Below are 20321 nucleotides of genomic sequence, written 5' to 3'. Positions count from 1 at the left end.
AGAAATCAACACTTAATAAGAATGGTCTAATCAATAGTTTAGTTTCTATATTGATGATTTATTTCTTTTATTCACGTTCCAAAAATTAAGGGCCAAAGCAATCCAATCTACAAAAAAAGACACGTAAAGTTGTCACTTACCATACAAATAAAACAAAAGCGAAAAAGAAAAATTCACCAAACAAAATGACTTACGTCGACGTGTAACACAACCTCCCACCCGATTTTCTCATTTCCTTACATAACCCCCCAACAAAAAACAAATACATATTATCAACACCGAATCTCTCAACACCAAAACAAAAAAAAATAAACTCACATCTCTCTTCATCTTTTTATTTCTTGTTTCCTCCAAGAATCTGAATCTGTGCTTTACTATATTGTGTATAAAACCATGACGAACATCGATGATACGACGTCTCCTCCAATGGTCCACCCGATCGGTCCATCTTCTCAGCCTGATCTTCCCGACCAAACCAAACAAGATCCGCCAAGATTGCCCGAGGAAGCAGCAGCGTCTTCATCTGTTTCCGACAAGAAAGATCCAGCTCTGCCTCAAGAAGAGAAACCGAAACCGAGACAGAATCAAGAAGAGGAGAGAGTAGTGGACAGTGGGAGAGAGAGGTTAAAGAAGCACCGGAGAGAGATCGCCGGTAGGGTTTGGATACCTGAGATATGGGGACAAGAAGAGCTTCTTAAGGATTGGATCGATTGTTCAACGTTCGACACGTGTCTAGTCCCTGCTGGGATCTCGTCTGCACGTGCTGCTCTTGTTGAGGAAGCTAGGCGAGCTGCCTCAGCTTCTCGTGGGTTACAACGATTAGACAGTCGTTGCTTGATCTTACGCTAAATCTTTTATACATTTAAACAATATATACATAAAATGTGGTTCTTGTACTTCAATAATAAGACACTATTGATATATTGTTGATCTAGACTTTGATACAGTGATAATCATAATTATAATTTTAGAGAACATTATTGCTAATTAATCGCGCTGATGAGTGTTACATATTGTTGATCTCGCCTTTTTCATGATTATAATCTTAGAGAACATTGCTAATTGCGTGGAATGTAGTTGCCTAATGCCTATACTTTAGTTGTATAGGTGAGGTTATAGAACATATTTTCTGACATTTTTATTATATATCCGTGATTCGATCCGTTTAGATAATCACATTTACAATACAACTATAACTGACGATCCAAGGAATAGATATAATAAGGTCGGTTTCACAAAGAGGTATAAGGTTTTTTCTTTTCTTTTCAAGTTAATAGTTTACAAGATATATATACATATAACCCCTTTGAATTTTCTATACATATATATTCTCTTTATAAGATTTATGCATATAGCTAAAGAAACATTTATACAAAAAACACATTTTTATACCAGAACTTTTTTAGAAAGGGGTTCTCTACTGTTAGATTTTACTCTTTCTTTGCTAGGTGACTAAAGTCTTTGTTCAAAGCTTCAGAATCAGAACTAATTAATTTAAATCATCATCAGAATTTTCGTTGAAAGGTTATCAACTTTTGAATGTGACAACTTCCCATATTTTCCTAATGTTTTATATGCATGTGCCGAAACATATACCCAATCATGTTCTTAACTTGCGATATGTCCAATTTTAAAATCATCTTTTATATTAGCCTATATATATATATATATATATATATATATGTTTGCGTCATGAGCTAGACAAATGTAACATAAGAGAGATCAAAAGATACCATTTCAGTTACTTAGTGATCATGGAACGAACACGGAACACATGTGCGTATTACGTAATGAGAATGTGCTGCTTTCTTATATATGTGAGAATAGCTTTATACAACAATGGTTTTTTTTTTTTTTGTTAGGCTAATCAAACTAAGCTTTTGGATTTCTAGTAAATGGGCTATTGAGCCTATCAATTTAGGCCCATAAGGCCTTTTTGCAGATACGAATGAGTCAAAGAGAATCATTTCTGATTAGTTTGCGAAAATCTCATCGTCTCCTTTGCTACGCCCTCGCCATTGTTGGTTGTAGATCGCTTTCTCACTAACCCTAAATACGTAGAGAGATCAGGTGCCTGAGAAACAAACGAATCAATCATGGAGTACGCTGCTCGTAGAAATCAGAAAGGCGCTTTCGAGGGCTTTTACAAGCTTATCATGCGCCGTAACTCCGTCTACGTCACTTTCATCATCGCCGGCGCATTTTTTGGCGAACGGGTGAGAGATCAGAGTTTTTTCGATTGCTTTACACCATATCACTGTTCGTATCATTCCGGATCTGCTTTGTGTTTATGGTTTGCTTTAGAACGAAATCGGGGATTTTGTTTAATGGGAAATTGATATTGGATGGATTAATCGATCTAACAATAGAGAGCTGGAGATTATAGTTTTTGTGCAATTCCGACAGTAACTTGTGATAAAAGATTTTGATTTTGGGGTTTTCATAAGCATAAGATTACAGAGTTTTGAGTCTCAACTTCGATTCATTTGTGTATTCGTGAAATTTGTGGCATTTTGATATTCACAAGGGTTCATATATTATTTGCAGGCTGTGGATTACGGTGTTCATAAGCTGTGGGAACGCAACAACGTTGGGGTATGTGTTATATGTTTGTTTTGAATCTATGTCTTTGGTGTTGTTATGTTGTGATGTTGAATCCTTTTTCTAGCAATTCGAATTTGTCGTCAAACATGATTTATACTTGTTCCTTTCTGTTAACATCAGATACTCTTTACCTTTCATTGAAAATGCCTTTTTGTAGGGTTATGGAAATTAGTCAGTTTTTTATTCACAGAATCTTTGGTATTATTGATGTTGTTAATATTTATAGTCTTTTGAATTAGAGTTTCGATGGTATTTGTTTCTTCATTCTCTGTACTGCCCATCTTGATATAGAAATGTCCTCAGTTCTGCTTAAACTTCTTATGTTATAGTCACAGGACATGGTTTTGCTAAGTATAAACGCCAAAGTTTTCATATGCATCTTTGCATTTTATACTTCAAATGGTAACATAAACACATATGCATACGTAAAGGAACAAGGCCTGAGTCATCTTCCCTATCTCTGCTAGCTGTTTAGTTTGACTAGTTGATAGCTGAAAACTTGTATAGAGTAATAAACTAGCTAATATTGGATCTGTTATTGATTCTTGGTTCGCCTGTTCTAGCTTACATTTTGAATCTCCATGTTTTTAGCTCTCCTGCTATGTTTTGTGCTAGGTAGTACTCCTTCATGACTTTTTTCTTTCACATATTATCTACTCTATATACTCATAACATGATATTCTTGTCATGTTGCAGAAACGGTACGAAGACATCTCTGTGTTGGGTCAAAGGCCAGTAGAAGAATGAGATTTACTCCTTTTTTTAATCTCTCAGACCAAAAGCAAGAAATGGAAATTTCCATGTTGTTTTGCATTCTACCAAGTCTCTCTTTCTATGTTGAATAAAATATAAAATCATTGGGATGATTAATACTTCACCTAAAGCTTTTTGGTTCTGATTTAATTGAATTTTTGCATTGTGGAATATGATAACATTGTCATCATAAGTCGTCATTTGGCATTATAATTAATCGTTGTCCTTAATTAAAGCAAATTCCATTAAAATTTCCATTCATGAATGTTCTATCTTTCACCTTTGGTTTCTTGAAGCGTCACTTTTAATGTACACAGAGTCCATATTCTGAGGTCTAGTTTTTCCATCCTCGTGATAATGTAATCATGAAGGAGAGTAGTCAGATTTAAAAGTGTTTTCATTTCTTTTTTTCTCAATGTTGGATCCCAAAAAAGAAAGAAGGTTTATGATTATACGAGTTCTTTGAAGAATAACCAGAGAAGTCACTGTCGAATGTCGATAGAATAGAATCATGTTCATGATACTAAGTGGGAATTAAACCGACAAAACCACAATGGTTCAATTTTGTGCAGTGAAGACTCCCACTAAGCTGTGGGGCAAAATGTAGAAGTTCAGATTTTGACGATCTCTTGACCGTAAATCACACAATTTGCACCACTACTTTTGAAGGCCATGCATATAGAGAAGATCAACATCGTGCAAACCTATCATATCATTCAAATATTTTTTAGAATAAAAAAATTAAGGATCGTTATGGGCAAACCAAGTGGAATTGTCCATCCATAGATTCGCATAATGCATTTTGTTTTGTTGCGACAAGAGATTTGTTAGAGATCGGAGTTGGTGCAAATGTGATGTTATCGTGGTCGGAGTATGGACAGATGAATATTCCGAAGGCATTTTTTTGTCTTGATACCGTTATGTTGTGCCCTACCTGATCATCACATCACATGTTTCACTTTTCTCTTTTACATTTTCAGAGAAATTTCCTTTTTCATTTATATGATTTTGTGCTAATATTTTTATATATTTATAACAAAGATATAGGAATCGTGAAAAAAATTTCTCGATATGAAGTGGGAAGAAAAGAATGAAAAAAAGAAAAGAAAGAAAAATGGGAGGTGGGTTTTTATGAGGCAGGCACCATCTGTGGATTATACGAAAAGGTATCACACACCAAAAAGATAAAGACAATAATTTGTTTCGTTAAGTTTTGAAATTAACAATCTTGTATAACATTTTTTGAAAGATAAAATTAGGTCCATTCACCATTTATACATAACAAAAAATTTCCTGACTCAAGTTTTTAATTTACTAAAATGATACTTTAATTTTACCCTAATGTCTCAAACGATGCCCTATACTTTATAAAAGCCAAATTTGGTTTCAGTTAATTAATTAACTCTACTAGTCAAGCATTTGACACGACGACTACTATATATATCGTATGCATTTTCTACTCTAGTTTTACATCTTTGACGGAATTCAACGTATTTTTTGTTTCCTCCAAATAAGATGTTTTGATCATGAACGTTCTTGAATTTCTTGACACATATCACATATGAGATACTTTGACTACATAATTCTTGGGTCAAGCTAGCTACATTTAACCATATTGACCTCGTATAAGATAATATTGAACCCAAAAAGTTGACTACATATTTCGAATATATAATATATTATATATACACAACATAATTAATATAATTATTTTACTCTTGACCAAATACAAATTATTTTATTTGAAAGAATACGATGTTAAAAAAAGTTCATTTAAACTAGTAATGTATGCCTATATATATATATATATATATATATATATATCTGATGATGATCCACCAACCTGTATGCTTTTTTTTTTTCTTTTCTTTAGGGAATAAATAACCACATAAATTTGCTTGGATAGAATTTAGCTAATCTTTCAACTTTTTATTTATTCATTTTTATTGCCTTTTATTATTATTTTGACCAAAAAAAAAATTAATGTTAGAAGAGAGGGCTCTATAAATAGCAAAGCCAGTGCAGTTGTGCCAGCCATGCAGTAATGTTATAAACACACATTATTATCTCCACAGGTTTATAAAAAAAAACTCATTACTTAAGTTTAAGTTCTGGAATCATTAATCTATTCTTTATTTTTTCTAATGGAAACGCTTTTCACCTTTAATTTTTTTTTTGCAGAATTTTCCAACCAAAACAGGAATCAAAGCACAACATGAAGAACAAGATGATGATGATTAAGCTCTGCTTCTTCGCCATTGCCCTCTTTTGCACTGCCCCTACAAATGCTCGTAATTATGGTAATACTCTTTGTTTTTCTCCTCATCCATATATAATTAGAGGTTTCATCCTTAAGTAGTGAATATATTATATATATAACTTTTTTTTTTTTTGAATAAATATATATATAACTTTTAACACAAAGCAAATTGGTAATGTAATAATGTGCAGAGACACAAGGAATAGGTTTTGGATATAGAGGCAAAAACGGACCAAAGCGATGGGGACATCTAAACCCTCACTTCACCAAATGCGCGGTCGGTAAATTGCAGTCTCCGATTGATATCCAAAGGAGACAAACATTTTACAACCGCAGATTGGAATCGCTACACCGCGATTACTACTTCACAAACGCAACGCTGGTTGACCACGTCTGTAATGTTGCGATGATCTTCGGGGAAGGAGCAGGAGATGTGATTATAGATAATAAGAATTATACCTTAGTGCAAATGCATTGGCACACTCCTTCTGAACATCATCTCCATGGAGTCCAGTAAGCACCTAATTTCTTCGTAAATTTATTTATAATCTTTAAAATCTTTATAATGGTCAAATAAAATTATATTCCATAAACATAAAATTTCATTCTTTGTTTGATTACCCAATGAATTAGAATACTCAAATAATCGAGTATGACTTATAAGCCAATTTGTAATTCAAAATTTGAGAAAAATCCATAAATACTTATATGTTCCATAAGAGTCACAAAGCCCATTGGTAAATGTTTTTGGGGTTAGTCTGGCCTGTTAAAGCCCATGTTGATCCTGCCTATTTTTCTTTTTGAGTGTTACTGCTACTAGGTGTTGGAGTTATATATAATTTAAATTTAGCTTCCCTTTTTTTTATGAGAATAAAATAAAAGTGTTAAATAATAATTATTAAATAAAATGAAAAATGACTTAGATATGCAGCTGAGCTGCACATGGTACACCAAGCAAAAGATGGAAGCTTCGCTGTGGTAGCAAGTCTCTTCAAAATCGGCGCTGAAGAGCCTTTCCTCTCTCAGGTACTTTTTTGAGGACTGACTATATACACAATAGTTGATTAATGTGACTATATTGAGCTAATTTGATTAGGTATTGTTATGTTAATAAATGTGAAATTATATGATTAGATGAAGGAGAAAGTGGTGAAGCTAAAGGAAGAGATAAGCAAAGGGAACCAATCAGCTCAAGTGGAAGTAGGAGAAATAGACACAAGACACATCGAACGTAAGACTCGAAAGTACTACAGATACTTTGGTTCACTCACTACTCCTCCTTGCTCCGAGGACGTTTCTTGGACCATCCTTGGCAAGGTAAACTTTTTTTTTTTTATTACTCTTAAGTAAAACAAAAGTTTCTGTCTTTTTTTTTAAAACACTTAATTATTTACTATATGTGAATTTTGGTGTGAATGATCTAGTGTTTTAGTAAATTGTATAGACTAGAGTTACTTTTTCAACTGATTTTAAAATATTTTAGGAAGTGGGAAACAATCATTTTTGTGATAATGTTAGAACTCTAAAATCTTGGTTACTGTTGTTGTGGAGGATAAATTAAATACATAAAAATTGGTATTTTTGAGAATTACCTTAGTACTCATTAATTAAAAATACGGGAAACTAGGACCTCACTTTCTTTTAGGTTTAATTTCTAATAAAGATATCAAAGATTATTGAGACCATACATAGTGTACGTAACAATATTCAAGTTTCAAACTTGATCCAAAGTTAATAGACTATTCAATTCTTCTTGACAATATTCAAACCAATTTGAGTGTCTTTTGGGCTCCACAGCCCCAGCTTTTAAGCTTAAACACCCATAATGTCAAACTTGTTATTCACGTTTGAATGAAACAGAGAGAAGTCAATATAAAGATTGATAACACACAGCTAGCTACTTACTTTCATATTTATTTGACAATTTTTGTAATGGGAAGGGTCCAAACTAATGTGACATCGTGATTTATGATTGCCGTGTATTGTTGTGTATGATGATAAATTAAAATAAATGCAGGTGAGGTCAATGTCAAAGGAACAAGTAGAACTACTCCGATCTCCATTGGATACTTCTTTCAAGAACAATTCAAGACCTTGTCAACCCCTCAACGGCCGGAGAGTGGAGATGTTCCACGAGCTTGTCCATGCAAAAGATACCGGCAATAAAAAGAAGAAACCTAATTAAACATTAGTTTTAGAACCCTCGCTATAGATTTGTAAGACTAGCTAGCGAGAAATTAAATAATAATCTTATGTGGTACTTGTGTTTGTGTTCTTGTTTGCTACTTGATCTCTTCGATTTCCAATTTTATAATATAATGTTGTGTTGTGAGATATGTATGTGCATACGTTGAAACAACGTGAACCAACTAATAATCCTATATGTCGGAATAATTTATTTGGATCCACGTATATGTTTTAATATATAGTATCCATAACAACGGCTACATTAATATCCCATATTTTTTTTATTTTTTTTTTGTTGGTTAGAAATAATTGTAGCGAGGAAAAGAAAAAGAGAACAAGTGTAAGACAAATTAATTGTCATTGTCTTTCCTGCCAACTCCAAACAAACAAACAAACAATAATTCTCGTAACTACTATATAGATACTAAAAGTATATCTATTTAGTATCAAAATTGATGGACCTCTCTTTCTCTCTCTCTTTTTGCAGCAAAGAAAAATATCTCCCTATTGCTAGGTCAAAAACCCTTTTGTAGAAGAGAACCATTCTTACCTAATTAAAACCCCCAAAATTGCTTTAGTCTTCCAAAACATATATTAGTTATATCAAACGTCATAATATATAGAATGATAAACCCATTAACAAGAAAAGCTAATAATGCTCTAGAAAATAATTCATTTTATGAACAGATGAAAATGACAGGGTTCTTCAAGGAAATGAACAAAAACTTACACGTCTGAAATCTCATATTGTTTTTACGGAGGCCCCAACCCATCATGGAATGGCCAATAATTATATGCCAAATAGAAGGACTGATTTTTCAAGATTGTTCCCATTCTCATTTGTTCTCATGTTATTATATATAAAAACCAAAGATGGCTAAGAATGACCTGTCTTTTCTTGAAAACGAAACAAGTACTCATATTCAAATGACACTAGCTAGCTACCCGATCATTTTTCTAACTTAAAAATCGCCACTTCGCCACGACCGACCTGAACAAGTCAAAGAATTTAAAGTGCGTTCATGGCTCCCACTATTCACATTTCACTCTTCTAATTTTGTTTTCAAGATTTTAGCACTTATTCAAACTTTGACAACAAAATCTTCCTTCATCTCCTCGTGATAAAAGCTTTAGTAAGTTGTCTAAAACATATATTGACTGTGTTGTTCACAAAACAAAAGTTATCTTTACATTGTATCCTTATTGCACTCTAACAAAAAAAAAAGCACATATACAACAATACCTACGTAAAAATGACAAAACCTAAAACAAGTCTTAAAAAAGAAAATAAACGCACCATATATATATATATTATATAACAAAACGGTGAAAAGTTGTTGAAACGCGAGATCTTTTAACCGCGTTTTGCGCTCTCATTATGTGCCGTGTTCCTAACTCTGTTAAAACCACTCGCCACGTCATCATCACCAACGACTTTTCAAATATACACACACGCTCTTGGGCCCCGCCGCACCATCCCCACCGTAAACGCCGCACGTCACGCCACGTCAACCAACAAATCCGGTCTTCTCCCCGAAGTAAACCGTGTCATCCCACCTAAACCAGATAATAATTCCGGTTCGTCACCACAGTCTAACGATCTCCTCGAACCGGTACTGTGCCTCGTCGGTGTAAATTCTTCCGGCGGGAGCCTTCCTCTGATATCCGCCGATCGCCTAGCCGAAACCCTAGGCGGAGTGGCTACCGCATCCTTCCGCGGCGCGTGAGCTACACTCGATGATGTTACGTCTTTGCAACCGCCTCCGGTTCTGAAGATGGCTCTGAAGCTAGCGAAAAAGCCGGGTTTCTTAACCCGAACCGGTTTTTCCTTGAAAGAATTGGTTCGACCGGATTTTTGTCTCTGCATTCGTCGGCTACGGTCGCGTTTAGATCTAACCCTTCCGATGCAAGAAACCTTGGGAGACGACGGTTCCGATAACGAAGGATCCGATTTCAATCTCGACCCGATCCGTTTAGGGATCATAAGAGTCCTCGCGATTCTGCAGTTTCTACGTTTCTTCGCTTCGTTGAAACAAGTCTTCTGTGGTTTCGGTAATCTGATGATCGACGCCTTTGATTTGAGTGAGATTCGCTGAGAGCTCGAATTGGGATTTGAATTCGGATTCGAATTGTGAGTCGGAGCAGACGAGTTTCGTTTCTGTGATGCTTTGCGTTCGAAGAAGGCGTTGTCGTTTAGCCATTCCAGCTGTTCTTCTTTCGATAAGGAGTAAGACTCCGGTGGGAAATCGACGGCGGATATTGATACGGGTTGGATCTTAGGGTCATGAGTTGAGTCGTCTTTGTCGTTATCGTCGGCGAGAGTTTCGCATGAGATTTTCCGGTCGGAACCACCGGCGCATACTGAAGAAACGACTTGAGGCATTGAATCGGAACTAAAAGACGATGAGCCTTTAGCTAAACGATTTGTAGAGAAGAGAAGAGAAGAGAAGAGAGAGAGAAGTTGGATCAGTAGTTTCAGGAGAAGAGAAGGTTTAGATAGATACGAACTCGGGTATTTATATTTGCTGATTTATCTCTTTTTTTTTTTTGCCAGTTTAATTAAATTTATAAAAGTTCAGTTGACTTTTGTTCTATAAAATCCGGAGAAAATATATTAACTAGTACTCCTACAAGTAGAATTGATTAAGGTGAGAGATTTCTATGAGCATCTTGTTCTTGCTTCTTTCTTGAAGCTTGTTGAGATCTTTCTAAGCAATTGGTCTTGTGGAAAAACTTGCCTTCTTCAACAGTCTTGCTTTTTTTAATTAGTATCACTCGTCTGATTGAAATAATATCATATAGCCAAAATCATCAAGTTTATTTTTAATTCTGTTTAAAGTTGTGTGTGACAAGAATTGAAGAGTCTAATACATATATCAGATCATTCAAACAAAATGTGGCATGAATTTGAAGCACTACTGACAACACTATTTAACTCGTTGAGCATCTGGAGACTCTTTTGGTGTTCAACGGGTCTTGTGGAGAAAGTTGCCTTTTTCAAAAATGTTGCGTTCCTTAGAATGTACTTTGCCACTTCTTTCTCTTCTTCTCTTTCCCAATCGTATCTTATCCACACAAATGTCTCCAGGTAACAAGACAAACATTCAGGAATGTACTTTGGCTCGCTCCATTGCCCGCTAACCTCATCATCTTTGCTTGCATCCTTACCAGGCTGATGAGACAAACACAAGAGAAAATGTGTATTAATGATCAGACCTTCAAATTTAAACACCCAAAAGAGAGACAGACACCATCAGATCGAGTACTAATAATGATATATATATCTTACATCAATAAGCTTAAGGACTTGTAGTTGAGGAGAGCTTTCGAGCATGAGCTTAAGTAGATTCCACCACTCCGCTTCAATTGTAGACATCTCTAGATATACCAGATTATAAAACCTAGTTCTGGTAGGACACTTAATCTATATGCATAAAGATCATATCAGTAAGACAACAGAAACAGCACATAAGTTAAATTGCAAGCAATATAGTTGTTACCTCCAAAGGTGACAAGTCCAAGGAAAGACGTCTGGCTAACTTGAGAGATCCCAAAATATTCTCATTAACGATATAAGAAACGTTACTAACAGTTGCCTTGACTAACACTCGCGCATTCTCAATCAGACAACACCTACAGTTATAAAGCCTTCTAATATTCAAGTATTTCAAAGACCGAGCGCTGATCACATATCCCCCAGCCTCTTCTTTGCCACCAATTTTACCGGAAATCGATAGTCTCTTTAAAGATGGCGCTTCAATAATCAGCACCTTCTTAAGGGTAACTCGATGTATGAGCAAATCTTCAAGATTAGGACAGCTAGATATAAAGTTATGAATAGAGTCATTGTCTTTGAATTTCACAGAATCAAGGTGCAAGGTTCTGAGGGACTTCATATAAACTGGAGAAGGAACATCTACAAGAACCGAGTACTTGAGTTTCAAGGCCTCAAGTGTATCACAAAAAAGAGCAACAGTTGGGAATCTGAGTGAATTTTTAAACAAAGAAAGATCGAGCACCAACTCACGCACATGGCGTGCAACCGCAATTCCAACCCATAATCCAACATTTATACCACATATGGTTTCTTCATGCTCATCAGTAACTTTGAGATGCAAACTCTCCAAAACCGGAGCTTTGTGTGAAAGCAAACACCTGCCAACTTTCTCTGCAAATTTAGCTATATCCTCCTCATTCTCAGATTCGAACTCGAGCTTTGGTACCAACTTCCAAAGAGACCTCCATCGTTTCGACAATACAGTCGTGGCTATGACATCTTTTGTTGGAAGAAAAGACAATATCTTTAGAAGCAACTCTTCAGGAAACTCACTGATCCTGTCTAAACCCATAACAACTCGAATTCTCAAACTATCACCAACAAAACAAAAAGAAAACAAAGATTAAGAATTAGGGTTTATAGTTTGCTTGTAGTTCAAGAAACTGTATATATAGAACGATTTGTGCCGAAACAGAGAAACATACCATTGTTCCATTGTCTTGGATAGAGAAGAGACGACAATTTAGTAAAACCTCTTTCAGAATTTTGCCTCCCCAGTGTGGAAAACGCTCCAAACGCAAACGCAGTCTAGCAATATTCAAGAGATCCAATTCCCCACTCGAATCTGGCTTAAGCTAGATAGATATTTTTGTTACACTTTTGTGATTGATTTGTTAGCAGATCGGCGATTAGAGAGTGTTGCCCAATGCAAGAAAGACGAATATTAGAAAATTTAGCAAAAAATAGTTTTAGGGCTTACGGTCATATATCACATCGGCAGTTTCTTTTTTTTCCTTTTTTTTTTTTAATAGGAAAAAGGGAAAAATTCATTAAAAAAAAATAATCTAATTCTAATTTGGAAGTTTAATACTCAATGTTATTTGATTAGAAATAAAATGCATGGTTTATTAAATTGTTGTCTATTAATACATTAAATATATAAAAATTGTCGAATCGAATAAACCGTTCAACATACGTTAATCGGATTGACAGAATCACTAATCCCTAAGCACATGAGTAATTTGGGGTTATCAAAAGATGACAATGTCCTTTGCTATTACCCCCAAATCGAATTGGTATCAATAAACCATAAGTTTAGTGTAATTCCATTAATCCCAGTTTAGTGATTCCGTTAATCCGATTATTGTTTGTTAAACGGTTTGTTTGATTCGACAATATTTATATATTTAATGTATTAATAGACAACAATTTAATAAACCATCCATTTTATTTCTATTCAACTTCCAAATTAAAATTAGATTGAGAATTTTTATTGGATTTTTCCCTATGAAAAAGTTTATGTTCACATTCTATATATTGTGATTCTTTTCCATTTTGGTCAAATACTCCAATACACACGCACTCAGCAATATTTAATTTGAATAATAATCCCAAATTTTTTGATACCGATGCCAGTAAAAATAAGAATAAAAGTAAAATTCTCAAATTACATAGTCAAATACAACGTAACAAATAAGATTATTCAAACACAAGGTCGAGGTGGCATGATTTTGAAGCCTTGACCATACCATTCATCTCGTTGAGTATTTCAAGCTTCTCGTTGGATTCAATGGGTCTTGTGGAGAAAGTTGCCTTCTTCAAACAACTTGCGTTCCTTAGAATGTACTTAGCCACCATTATCCCTTTTCCTCTTCTCAAATCATATTTTTTCCACACAAATGTCTGTGACAGTAAACATTCAGGAACACGCCCTGGCCTTTTCCATCTCTCGCCAACCACATCATCTATACTAAAATCCTGCTTTTGCTAATGAGGCAAAGCAAAGGGGGAATGCAATAGTGTATAATTACTATTAGACCTTCCAATAAATCTAGCCAGAGTACTAATATATAGTGAAATAACTTACATCAATGAGCTTTGAGGACTTGTAGTTTAGGAGAGCTATTGAGCATGGTCGTAAGTAGATTCCACCACCCAGCTTTATGTGTATTCATCTCTAGATATACCAGCTGATAGAATATAGCTCCGGCATGATAATAATCAATCTGTGCATAAATTAAGATCATATTATTAAAGCTACATAAACAACGAATAAGTCAAATTGCAAGCATATATATTTGTTACAGTCACAGGCCATACGTCCAAGGAAAGACGCTTGGCTGACTTGAGAGATCCCAAAATGTTAGAAATGTTTCTAATATTTGCCTCAACTAGCTCAGGCGCATCCTCAATCAGACAACTCACACAACCTTTTAACCTTTCAATTTGCAAGTATTTCAAAGATGGAGCGTTTATCACATATCCCCCTTTCCATCGACTAGTGCAATCTTTAATCGATAGTCTCTTCAAAGATGGCACCATAATAGTAAATTTCATTACACAATTAGGGGGACCTCGATGCACAAGCAATTCTTCAAGATTAGGGCAGCCGGATAAAAGGTTACGAAGGGATGTGTTGTCTTTGTACGTCACAGAGTCAAGGTGAAGAGTTCTAAGAGACTTCATAGAAACAGGAGAAGGAACATGTATTTCAATCGGAGGATTCTTGAGTTTCAAGGTCTGTAGTGTATCGCAGAAAAACAAGCTACTTGGAAATCGGACTGGTAGCAAATTGGAAACCGAAGCTTGGAGTACGAACTCACGCACATTGCGTGCAAATGAAATTCCAGCCCATAGTCCAACATCTATATCCTCACATAAACCTGTGAGACGCAAACTCTCTAGAACTGGAGCTTTATGTAAAAGCAAAGACCTGCCAATATTCTCTGCGGTACTCCGATTCTCATCATATTCGAACTCTAGTTTCGGTACCAACTTCCAAAGAGACCGCCATCGTTTAGACAAAACACTTGTGGCTATGACAGTTTTTGTAGCGAGTGAAGACAGTATCTTTAGAAGCAACTCTTCAGGCAACTGACTGATCCTGTCTTTACCCATAACAACTTGACTTCTCAAACTATCACCAACAAAACCGAAGACAAAGATTAAGAATTAGGGTTTAGAGTTTGCTTGCAGTGAAAGAAACCAGATAGAACGATTTGTAACGAAACACAGAAACGTACCATCGTTTCATTGTCGTTTATAGAGAAGAGACGACAATTGCCAAAAACCTCTTTCAGATTTTATGTCGTTCCAGTGTCAAAAACGCTCTAAACGCAAAATTTGATTACACTTCTGTGATTAATTTGTAATCGGCGATTCGAGAGAAGCCAGACGAAAAAACTATTTAGAACATTAAGGTAAAATAGAATTAGAGGTTGCAGAAATTAGCAGTTTTATTTTTTTTTGTAAAATAGCATATAGGAAATCAATCACATTCTACGGTTCTTAATAGAGAGTACAGAGGAAAAAACTATTTAGAAAAATGTTCATATTCTATATTGCGATTCTTTTCCATATTCTGTATATTAATATACACACATTCAGCAAGTATAAGGAAGTCTTCAGGAGACAAGTCTAAGGTACTCTGCTCAGATCTCCTTGTACTCTTCTGCACACTGAACTTTGACTCTTCGTTCTCCCCATATCAACAGTATCAGAAGATATAGAATTGGAGAACTAAAGAATAGACATGAAAAATCATAAAACAGCCCAGAGCTTCAATGATCATAAAACAATGAAATGAAAAGCTTTGGAAAGTTCAAATGGTGCACTTAAAAGTACGAAAATCTAAAACACTATCGATCAATTATATCAGCCTTATCAACATCTCTCTTGTCAAATCGGTGTTTGGGATTAAACATCTTCGACTTAAATATTGGTACTACAACATAAGCAGAAGAAGTTTACCTTATTCCACAGCAAAAACGGAAAGATAGAGCAAGTATCAAGTCGCCAAGGTAATTACAGTACCTTGTAATTCCCCTGCAAGTTATTGAAAACATATCATTGCCAAATTCACTTCAGAGTTTAAAGTTTATTTTGATGATATGTAACTGTTTATTATAATTCTTATACTCAGAACCAATGATCCAATAGCGATCTTGTAGTGTTACTTGTAACAGAGGATGACAAAAAGAGCTAGCTTAGTTTTCGTGCGATCTTATTGAACGCTTGTTCTCAAATCTCAGTTCTCCTTCTTCTTCTTCTCTCTATATATATAGCTCTGCTCGTTTTATTCTCTTCTAATACATCTTTTTCACCAATTTATATTCATACTAATTGAATCATAAGCATTAGTACTCGTCCTTAAAACCCAAGATAATGATGCATATAATTCATAATTTTCATCTCCCAACGGCCAGACATAGCAACATACTTGGATTTCAAAACCGAATATAAACCCTGTTACACGTAACCTAATAGCATATAGTAAAATATCCATGTGACAACAAAATTCAAATATATATATATATATATAAAGATCATTCCAATTCAAGCACAAGGTGACATGAATTTGAAGCCCTGACTACTCCATTCAACCCCTCAAGCATCTCAAGTCTCTCGTCCATCTCGTTTAAGTCTTCAATGGGTCTAGCGGAGAAAGATGCCTTCTTCAACTGTATTGCGTTCCTTAGAATGTAAGTTGCTACTTCTTTCTCCTCTTCTTTTCTTGAATCGTATCTTGTCCATACAAATGTCTCGAGATGGGACAACAAACATTGAGGAACATACTTTGGTTCACTCCATTTCTCACCGGTCCGCCAATAACGCATACGATAATAATGCGAATATTCCTGATGAGACCAACACTAGGAAAAGGGGAATGACATGCATATTAGACCTTTAAAACTAACCCCAAAGAGAGACAGTCAGAAAATAGGATATAGATAAAATGAAATATCTTACATGAATGAGCTTGAGGACTTGCAGTTTAGGAGAGCTCTCGAGCATAAGGGTCAGTAGATTCCACCACTCCACTCTATGGGTATGCATCTCTAGGTATAACAGCTGATAGAAGATGCTACTAGTAGGACACTTAATCTATGCATAAAGACCACATAATTATTTGTACAGAAACATTGTCAAAGCAGATATCTCCATTTCGATCAGAAAAGTTACCTCCAAGGGTGATATGTCCAAGGAAAGGCGTTTGACTGACTTGAGAGATCCCATAATCTTCTCATTGACTATCTTAGAAATGTTTCTAATATTTGCCTCAACTAGTTCTGGCGCATTCTCAATCATACAATTCTCATAACCTTGTAACGTTTCAATTGTCAAGTATTTTAGAGAAGGAGCGTTTACTACATATCCCCCGGCCCGTCCATCAGTGCGATCTTTGATCGTTAGTCTCTTCAAAGATGGTGACACGATAACAAAATTCATTACATAATTAGGGTAACGACATCGGTGCACGAGCAAGTCTTCAAGATTAGGGCAGCCAGATAAAAGATTACAAATGGATTCATCGTCTTTGTACGTCACAGATTCAAGGTGCAGTGTTTTAAGGGACTTCATAGAAACCGGAAAGGAAACATCTAGATGAATCCAATTCTTGAGCTTCAAGGTCTCAAGTGTATCGCAGCAAAACAAGCTACTCAGAAATTGGACTTTCTGACCATAGTAAAGAAGAACATCGAGTACGAACTCACGCACGTGGTGTGCAAATGCAATTCCAACCCATGCTCCAATATCTCCAATATATTGTTCATCACATGTATCTTCAACCATCATATGCAAACTTTCTAGAACCGGAGCTTTATGTGAAAGCAAACACCTGCCAACATTCTGTGCAAAATTCTTACTGGGAGATACAAACTCGAGCCTCGGCACCACCGTCCAAAGAAATCGCCATTGTTTAGACAAAACACTCGTGGCTATGACATCTTTCGTTGGAAGTTTAGACAATATATGTAGAAGCAAATCTTCAGGCAACTCACTGATCCTGTCCCGATTCACAACACCTCTCTTTCTCAAACTTTAATTCACAACCAAAAAAAAAGTAGGAAGGAAAAGATTAATTAAGAGTTAGGGTTTGGAGCTTGTAGTAACGAAACTACATAGAACGATGCGTTACGCATCTAATTAGAACATAACGGAAACAGAGAAATATATATATATATATACCATTGTTCCATTGTCGTTGATACGTGCAAGAGAATTTGGTAGTATCAGTGAATTTATGCCTTCCCAATGCTATCGCATCAACAATAATCCTCCAACGCTCCAAAGGCTCCAAAGGCAACCGCAGTCTAACAATTAAAAAAAAAAAAAAAAAAAATATCCGAGCTTTAACCTAAGCTATATATGATTACACTTGTGGTTAGTTTGTAACATGAAAGGAGAGAACCCGGAACAACTGTTGCCGAATGCTTAGCAAATAAATAGTGTTACCTTTTTTTTTTGTTAAACCGACACACTTTCAGATTTTTGGTCAAACTTTAACAACAGGTTGGACCAAAGCTTCGAGATTTTGTCCAAATTAACATGCCATCTCACATCCCAAATTGGAATCCGGTTTTTGAACTTAATAATAAATGAAATTAATTGTTTCAAACCAATCCCCTTTAATAACACCATATTTTAAAGCATGATTTATAATCATTAATTGAATAATAGTGGATTAACGTTGGATTTCAGTTCTATTAAATCCATGACTAAATTTCACTCCTAAAGCTATCAAGAAATATACTTCTTGCATTAAAACTAAAAAAAAAACCATTTAATTTAGTATAAGCATTAATTAAATTAAAGCTCTATATATGTATCTACCATTCGACGAACTCAAGGTGACATGAACTTGAGGCCCTAACCACACCATCTAACTCCTTAATCATCTGACATCTCTCTTCCAACCTGTTAAGCTCTTTGGATTGAATGGAACTAGTGAAGAAAATTGCATTCTTCAATTGGCTAGCTTTCTTTAGAATGTATGTAGCCACCTCTTTCTCTTCTCCTCTTTCCCAATCGTATCCTTTCCACACAAACTTCTTGAGGTGAGACAACAAACACTCGGGAACATTCTTGGGTTGATTCCATTTCCCGCCGATCACACCAACTTTGTTTAAATCCAGAGGTTGCTAGTGAGACCAAACACAAAACAAAATTAATGTCAATTAAAGAGATCGGTCATTAAAAAACCTAGCTAGCTGACTAATAAGTACAAATCTTACATCAGTGAGCTTAAGGACTTGTAGTTTAGGAGAGCTTTCGAGCATGAGCGCAAGTAGATTCGACCACTCAGCTTTACGTGTATCCATCTCTAGATTTACTAGCTGATAGAAGATAGTTCCAGTAGGATATGTAATCTATGCATAAAGATCACATTACCATTACTACATAAATACTGTGATAACAAACAACAACTAAGTTGCAATAAGCAAAGTACCTCTAACGGTGATAAGTCTAAGAAAAGACGTTTGGCTGACTTGAGCGATCCAAGAATTGTCTCATTGGCTAAATAGGAAACGTTTCCAATATTTGCCTCCACTAACATTGGCGCATTATCAATCAAACAACAACCGCAATGACTAAACTCTTTAATTTTCAAGTATCTCAAAGAAGGAGCAGTGATCACATATCCCCCATCCTCTAGTCGACCGTAATCTTTGATTGATAGTGTCTTCAAGGACGGTGCCAAGATAACGAATGTCCGCACAACATTAGGGTAACCTCGATCTATGACCAAATTTTCGAGATTAGGACAGCCAGATATAAGGTAGCGGATAGACTTGTTGTCTATAAAATCCACAGAAAGAAGGTGAAGAGTTCTGAGGGACTTCATACAAAATCGAGAAGGAACATCGAGACGAACAGAACACTTGAGTTTCAAGGTCTCAAGTGTATTATTAGAGTTAAACATGCTACTCGGAAATCTTACGGGTCTTTTAAAGAAGAGATGGAGCACGAACTCACGCACATGCCGTGCAAAGGCAATTCCACTCCATATTCCGATATATATATCACTTTCACTTCTTCCTTCAAGTCTATCAGTAACTTTGATATGCAAACTCTCCAAAATCGGAGCTTTGTGTAAAAGCAAAGACCTGGCGACATTCTCTGAAAATTTATGCAGGTTCTGATAGTGAGAGTTAAACTCGAGCCTCGGCACCATCTTCCAAATAGATCGCCATCGCTTAGACAAAACACTCGTGGCTATGGCATCTTTTGTTGGAAGCCTAGACAATATCTGTAGAAGCAAAGCTTCAGGAAACTGACTGATCCTGTCCCGATTCACGACACCTTGCTTTCTCAAACTTTCATAGCCAAAACAACAGTTGGAACAGAGTTAGGGTTTTGGAGCTTGTAATTACAAAACTATGTATATAATACGAGAAGGATAAAAGAACATGACAAATACATAGAAATATACCATTGTTCCATTATCGTTGATAGGGACAACAATTTGGAAAAAATCCTTAGAAGATTTATGCCTTGTCAATGCTATCGTATCAAAATCGATACGCAGTTACATAACAATAAAAGAAGAACCAATTAATTACCGCTGGCCGCTTCACAAGTCGAAACCGGTTTAAAACTAACCTAGCTATTATGATTAGACTTGTGATTGTAGAATAAAAGGATCGACTAGTCAGTAGTCATCAGCCAAAATTAAAACCGTGACGGAGAGAAAAAAAAACTGTTGCCGAATAAATAATAGGAAGCACTCGTTTATTT

General features: G+C 35.6%; 8 protein-coding genes across 8 annotated transcripts; 3 read left to right on the top strand and 5 right to left on the bottom strand.

The window, feature by feature from the left end:
* Positions 1 to 241: 241 nt before the first annotated feature.
* LOC17886499 (protein BIC1) lies at positions 242 to 977 on the top strand. Its single transcript, XM_006293149.2, has one exon. It carries the CDS (start codon positions 394 to 396, stop codon positions 847 to 849), a length of 456 nt encoding a protein of 151 aa, XP_006293211.1. The 5' UTR covers positions 242 to 393; the 3' UTR covers positions 850 to 977.
* A 1005-nt stretch (positions 978 to 1982) lies between these two features.
* LOC17885315 (cytochrome b-c1 complex subunit 9) lies at positions 1983 to 3574 on the top strand. The gene is made up of 3 exons (XM_006292082.2): positions 1983 to 2216; positions 2548 to 2595; positions 3301 to 3574. Exons 1-3 carry the CDS (start codon positions 2097 to 2099, stop codon positions 3349 to 3351), a joined length of 219 nt encoding a protein of 72 aa, XP_006292144.1. The 5' UTR covers positions 1983 to 2096; the 3' UTR covers positions 3352 to 3574.
* Positions 3575 to 5343: 1769 nt separating this feature from the next.
* On the top strand, positions 5344 to 8023 carry LOC17887406 (alpha carbonic anhydrase 1, chloroplastic). The gene is made up of 6 exons (XM_006291477.2): positions 5344 to 5432; positions 5539 to 5657; positions 5809 to 6130; positions 6541 to 6643; positions 6752 to 6934; positions 7635 to 8023. The coding sequence occupies exons 2-6, from the start codon at positions 5573 to 5575 to the stop codon at positions 7800 to 7802; spliced, it is 861 nt and encodes a 286-aa protein (XP_006291539.2). The 5' UTR covers positions 5344 to 5432; positions 5539 to 5572; the 3' UTR covers positions 7803 to 8023.
* An 857-nt stretch (positions 8024 to 8880) lies between these two features.
* On the bottom strand, positions 8881 to 10286 carry LOC17884829. Its single transcript, XM_006291460.2, has one exon. It carries the CDS (start codon positions 10185 to 10187, stop codon positions 9303 to 9305), a length of 885 nt encoding a protein of 294 aa, XP_006291522.2. The 5' UTR covers positions 10188 to 10286; the 3' UTR covers positions 8881 to 9302.
* A 399-nt stretch (positions 10287 to 10685) lies between these two features.
* LOC17885703 (F-box/FBD/LRR-repeat protein At3g51530) lies at positions 10686 to 12297 on the bottom strand. The gene is made up of 4 exons (XM_023783179.1): positions 12287 to 12297; positions 11305 to 12172; positions 11094 to 11228; positions 10686 to 10967 (listed from the first exon to the last, which is right to left on the bottom strand). The coding sequence occupies exons 1-4, from the start codon at positions 12295 to 12297 to the stop codon at positions 10686 to 10688; spliced, it is 1296 nt and encodes a 431-aa protein (XP_023638947.1).
* Positions 12298 to 13280: 983 nt separating this feature from the next.
* Positions 13281 to 14744, bottom strand: LOC17885248 (F-box/FBD/LRR-repeat protein At3g52680; the record flags this gene model as incomplete). Its single annotated transcript, XM_023783178.1, has 3 exons — positions 13281 to 13568; positions 13679 to 13807; positions 13887 to 14744. Coding segments are annotated over 3 exons (1275 nt in total), but the record flags the coding sequence as incomplete, so codon positions are not given.
* Positions 14745 to 16126: 1382 nt separating this feature from the next.
* LOC17885165 (F-box/FBD/LRR-repeat protein At3g51530) lies at positions 16127 to 17859 on the bottom strand. The gene is made up of 4 exons (XM_023783410.1): positions 17772 to 17859; positions 16764 to 17622; positions 16551 to 16685; positions 16127 to 16438 (listed from the first exon to the last, which is right to left on the bottom strand). The coding sequence occupies exons 1-4, from the start codon at positions 17780 to 17782 to the stop codon at positions 16127 to 16129; spliced, it is 1317 nt and encodes a 438-aa protein (XP_023639178.1). The 5' UTR covers positions 17783 to 17859.
* A 553-nt stretch (positions 17860 to 18412) lies between these two features.
* LOC17884832 (F-box/FBD/LRR-repeat protein At3g51530) lies at positions 18413 to 20027 on the bottom strand. Its single transcript, XM_023783177.1, has 4 exons — positions 20017 to 20027; positions 19033 to 19900; positions 18809 to 18952; positions 18413 to 18724 (listed from the first exon to the last, which is right to left on the bottom strand). Exons 1-4 carry the CDS (start codon positions 20025 to 20027, stop codon positions 18413 to 18415), a joined length of 1335 nt encoding a protein of 444 aa, XP_023638945.1.
* Between the last annotated feature and the right edge of the window lie 294 nt (positions 20028 to 20321).

This window comes from Capsella rubella, unplaced genomic scaffold (assembly GCF_000375325.1).
Source record: "Capsella rubella cultivar Monte Gargano unplaced genomic scaffold, Caprub1_0 scaffold_5, whole genome shotgun sequence".
NCBI lineage: Eukaryota > Viridiplantae > Streptophyta > Magnoliopsida > Brassicales > Brassicaceae > Capsella > Capsella rubella.
The sequence above is the reverse complement of the archived record's forward strand: the minus strand, read 5'-3'. Positions and strand labels throughout refer to the sequence as shown.

Excerpts from the sequence above, each read along its gene's own strand:
- LOC17886499 (XM_006293149.2), top strand. The coding sequence starts at position 394 with ATGACGAACATCGATGATACGACGTCTCCTCCAATGGTCCACCCGATC.
- LOC17885315 (XM_006292082.2), top strand. The coding sequence starts at position 2,097 with ATGGAGTACGCTGCTCGTAGAAATCAGAAAGGCGCTTTCGAGGGCTTT. Across the intron at positions 2,217-2,547 it reads GCGCATTTTTTGGCGAACGG|GCTGTGGATTACGGTGTTCA; the intron begins GTGAGAGATCAG and ends TATTATTTGCAG. Across the intron at positions 2,596-3,300 it reads GGGAACGCAACAACGTTGGG|AAACGGTACGAAGACATCTC; the intron begins GTATGTGTTATA and ends GTCATGTTGCAG.
- LOC17885165 (XM_023783410.1), bottom strand. Across the intron at positions 16,686-16,763 it reads TGGACATATCACCCTTGGAG|ATTAAGTGTCCTACTAGTAG; the intron begins GTAACTTTTCTG and ends CTTTATGCATAG. Across the intron at positions 16,439-16,550 it reads AAGTCCTCAAGCTCATTCAT|GAATATTCGCATTATTATCG; the intron begins GTAAGATATTTC and ends TGGTCTCATCAG.
- LOC17884829 (XM_006291460.2), bottom strand. The coding sequence starts at position 10,187 with ATGCCTCAAGTCGTTTCTTCAGTATGCGCCGGTGGTTCCGACCGGAAA.
- LOC17887406 (XM_006291477.2), top strand. The coding sequence starts at position 5,573 with ATGAAGAACAAGATGATGATGATTAAGCTCTGCTTCTTCGCCATTGCC. Across the intron at positions 5,658-5,808 it reads TACAAATGCTCGTAATTATG|AGACACAAGGAATAGGTTTT; the intron begins GTAATACTCTTT and ends AATAATGTGCAG. Across the intron at positions 6,644-6,751 it reads AAGAGCCTTTCCTCTCTCAG|ATGAAGGAGAAAGTGGTGAA; the intron begins GTACTTTTTTGA and ends TTATATGATTAG.
- LOC17885703 (XM_023783179.1), bottom strand. Across the intron at positions 11,229-11,304 it reads TGGACTTGTCACCTTTGGAG|ATTAAGTGTCCTACCAGAAC; the intron begins GTAACAACTATA and ends TTATGCATATAG. Across the intron at positions 10,968-11,093 it reads AAGTCCTTAAGCTTATTGAT|GATGCAAGCAAAGATGATGA; the intron begins GTAAGATATATA and ends CAGCCTGGTAAG.
- LOC17884832 (XM_023783177.1), bottom strand. Across the intron at positions 18,953-19,032 it reads TAGACTTATCACCGTTAGAG|ATTACATATCCTACTGGAAC; the intron begins GTACTTTGCTTA and ends CTTTATGCATAG. Across the intron at positions 18,725-18,808 it reads AGCTCACTGATGTAAGATTT|CAACCTCTGGATTTAAACAA; the intron begins GTACTTATTAGT and ends TGGTCTCACTAG.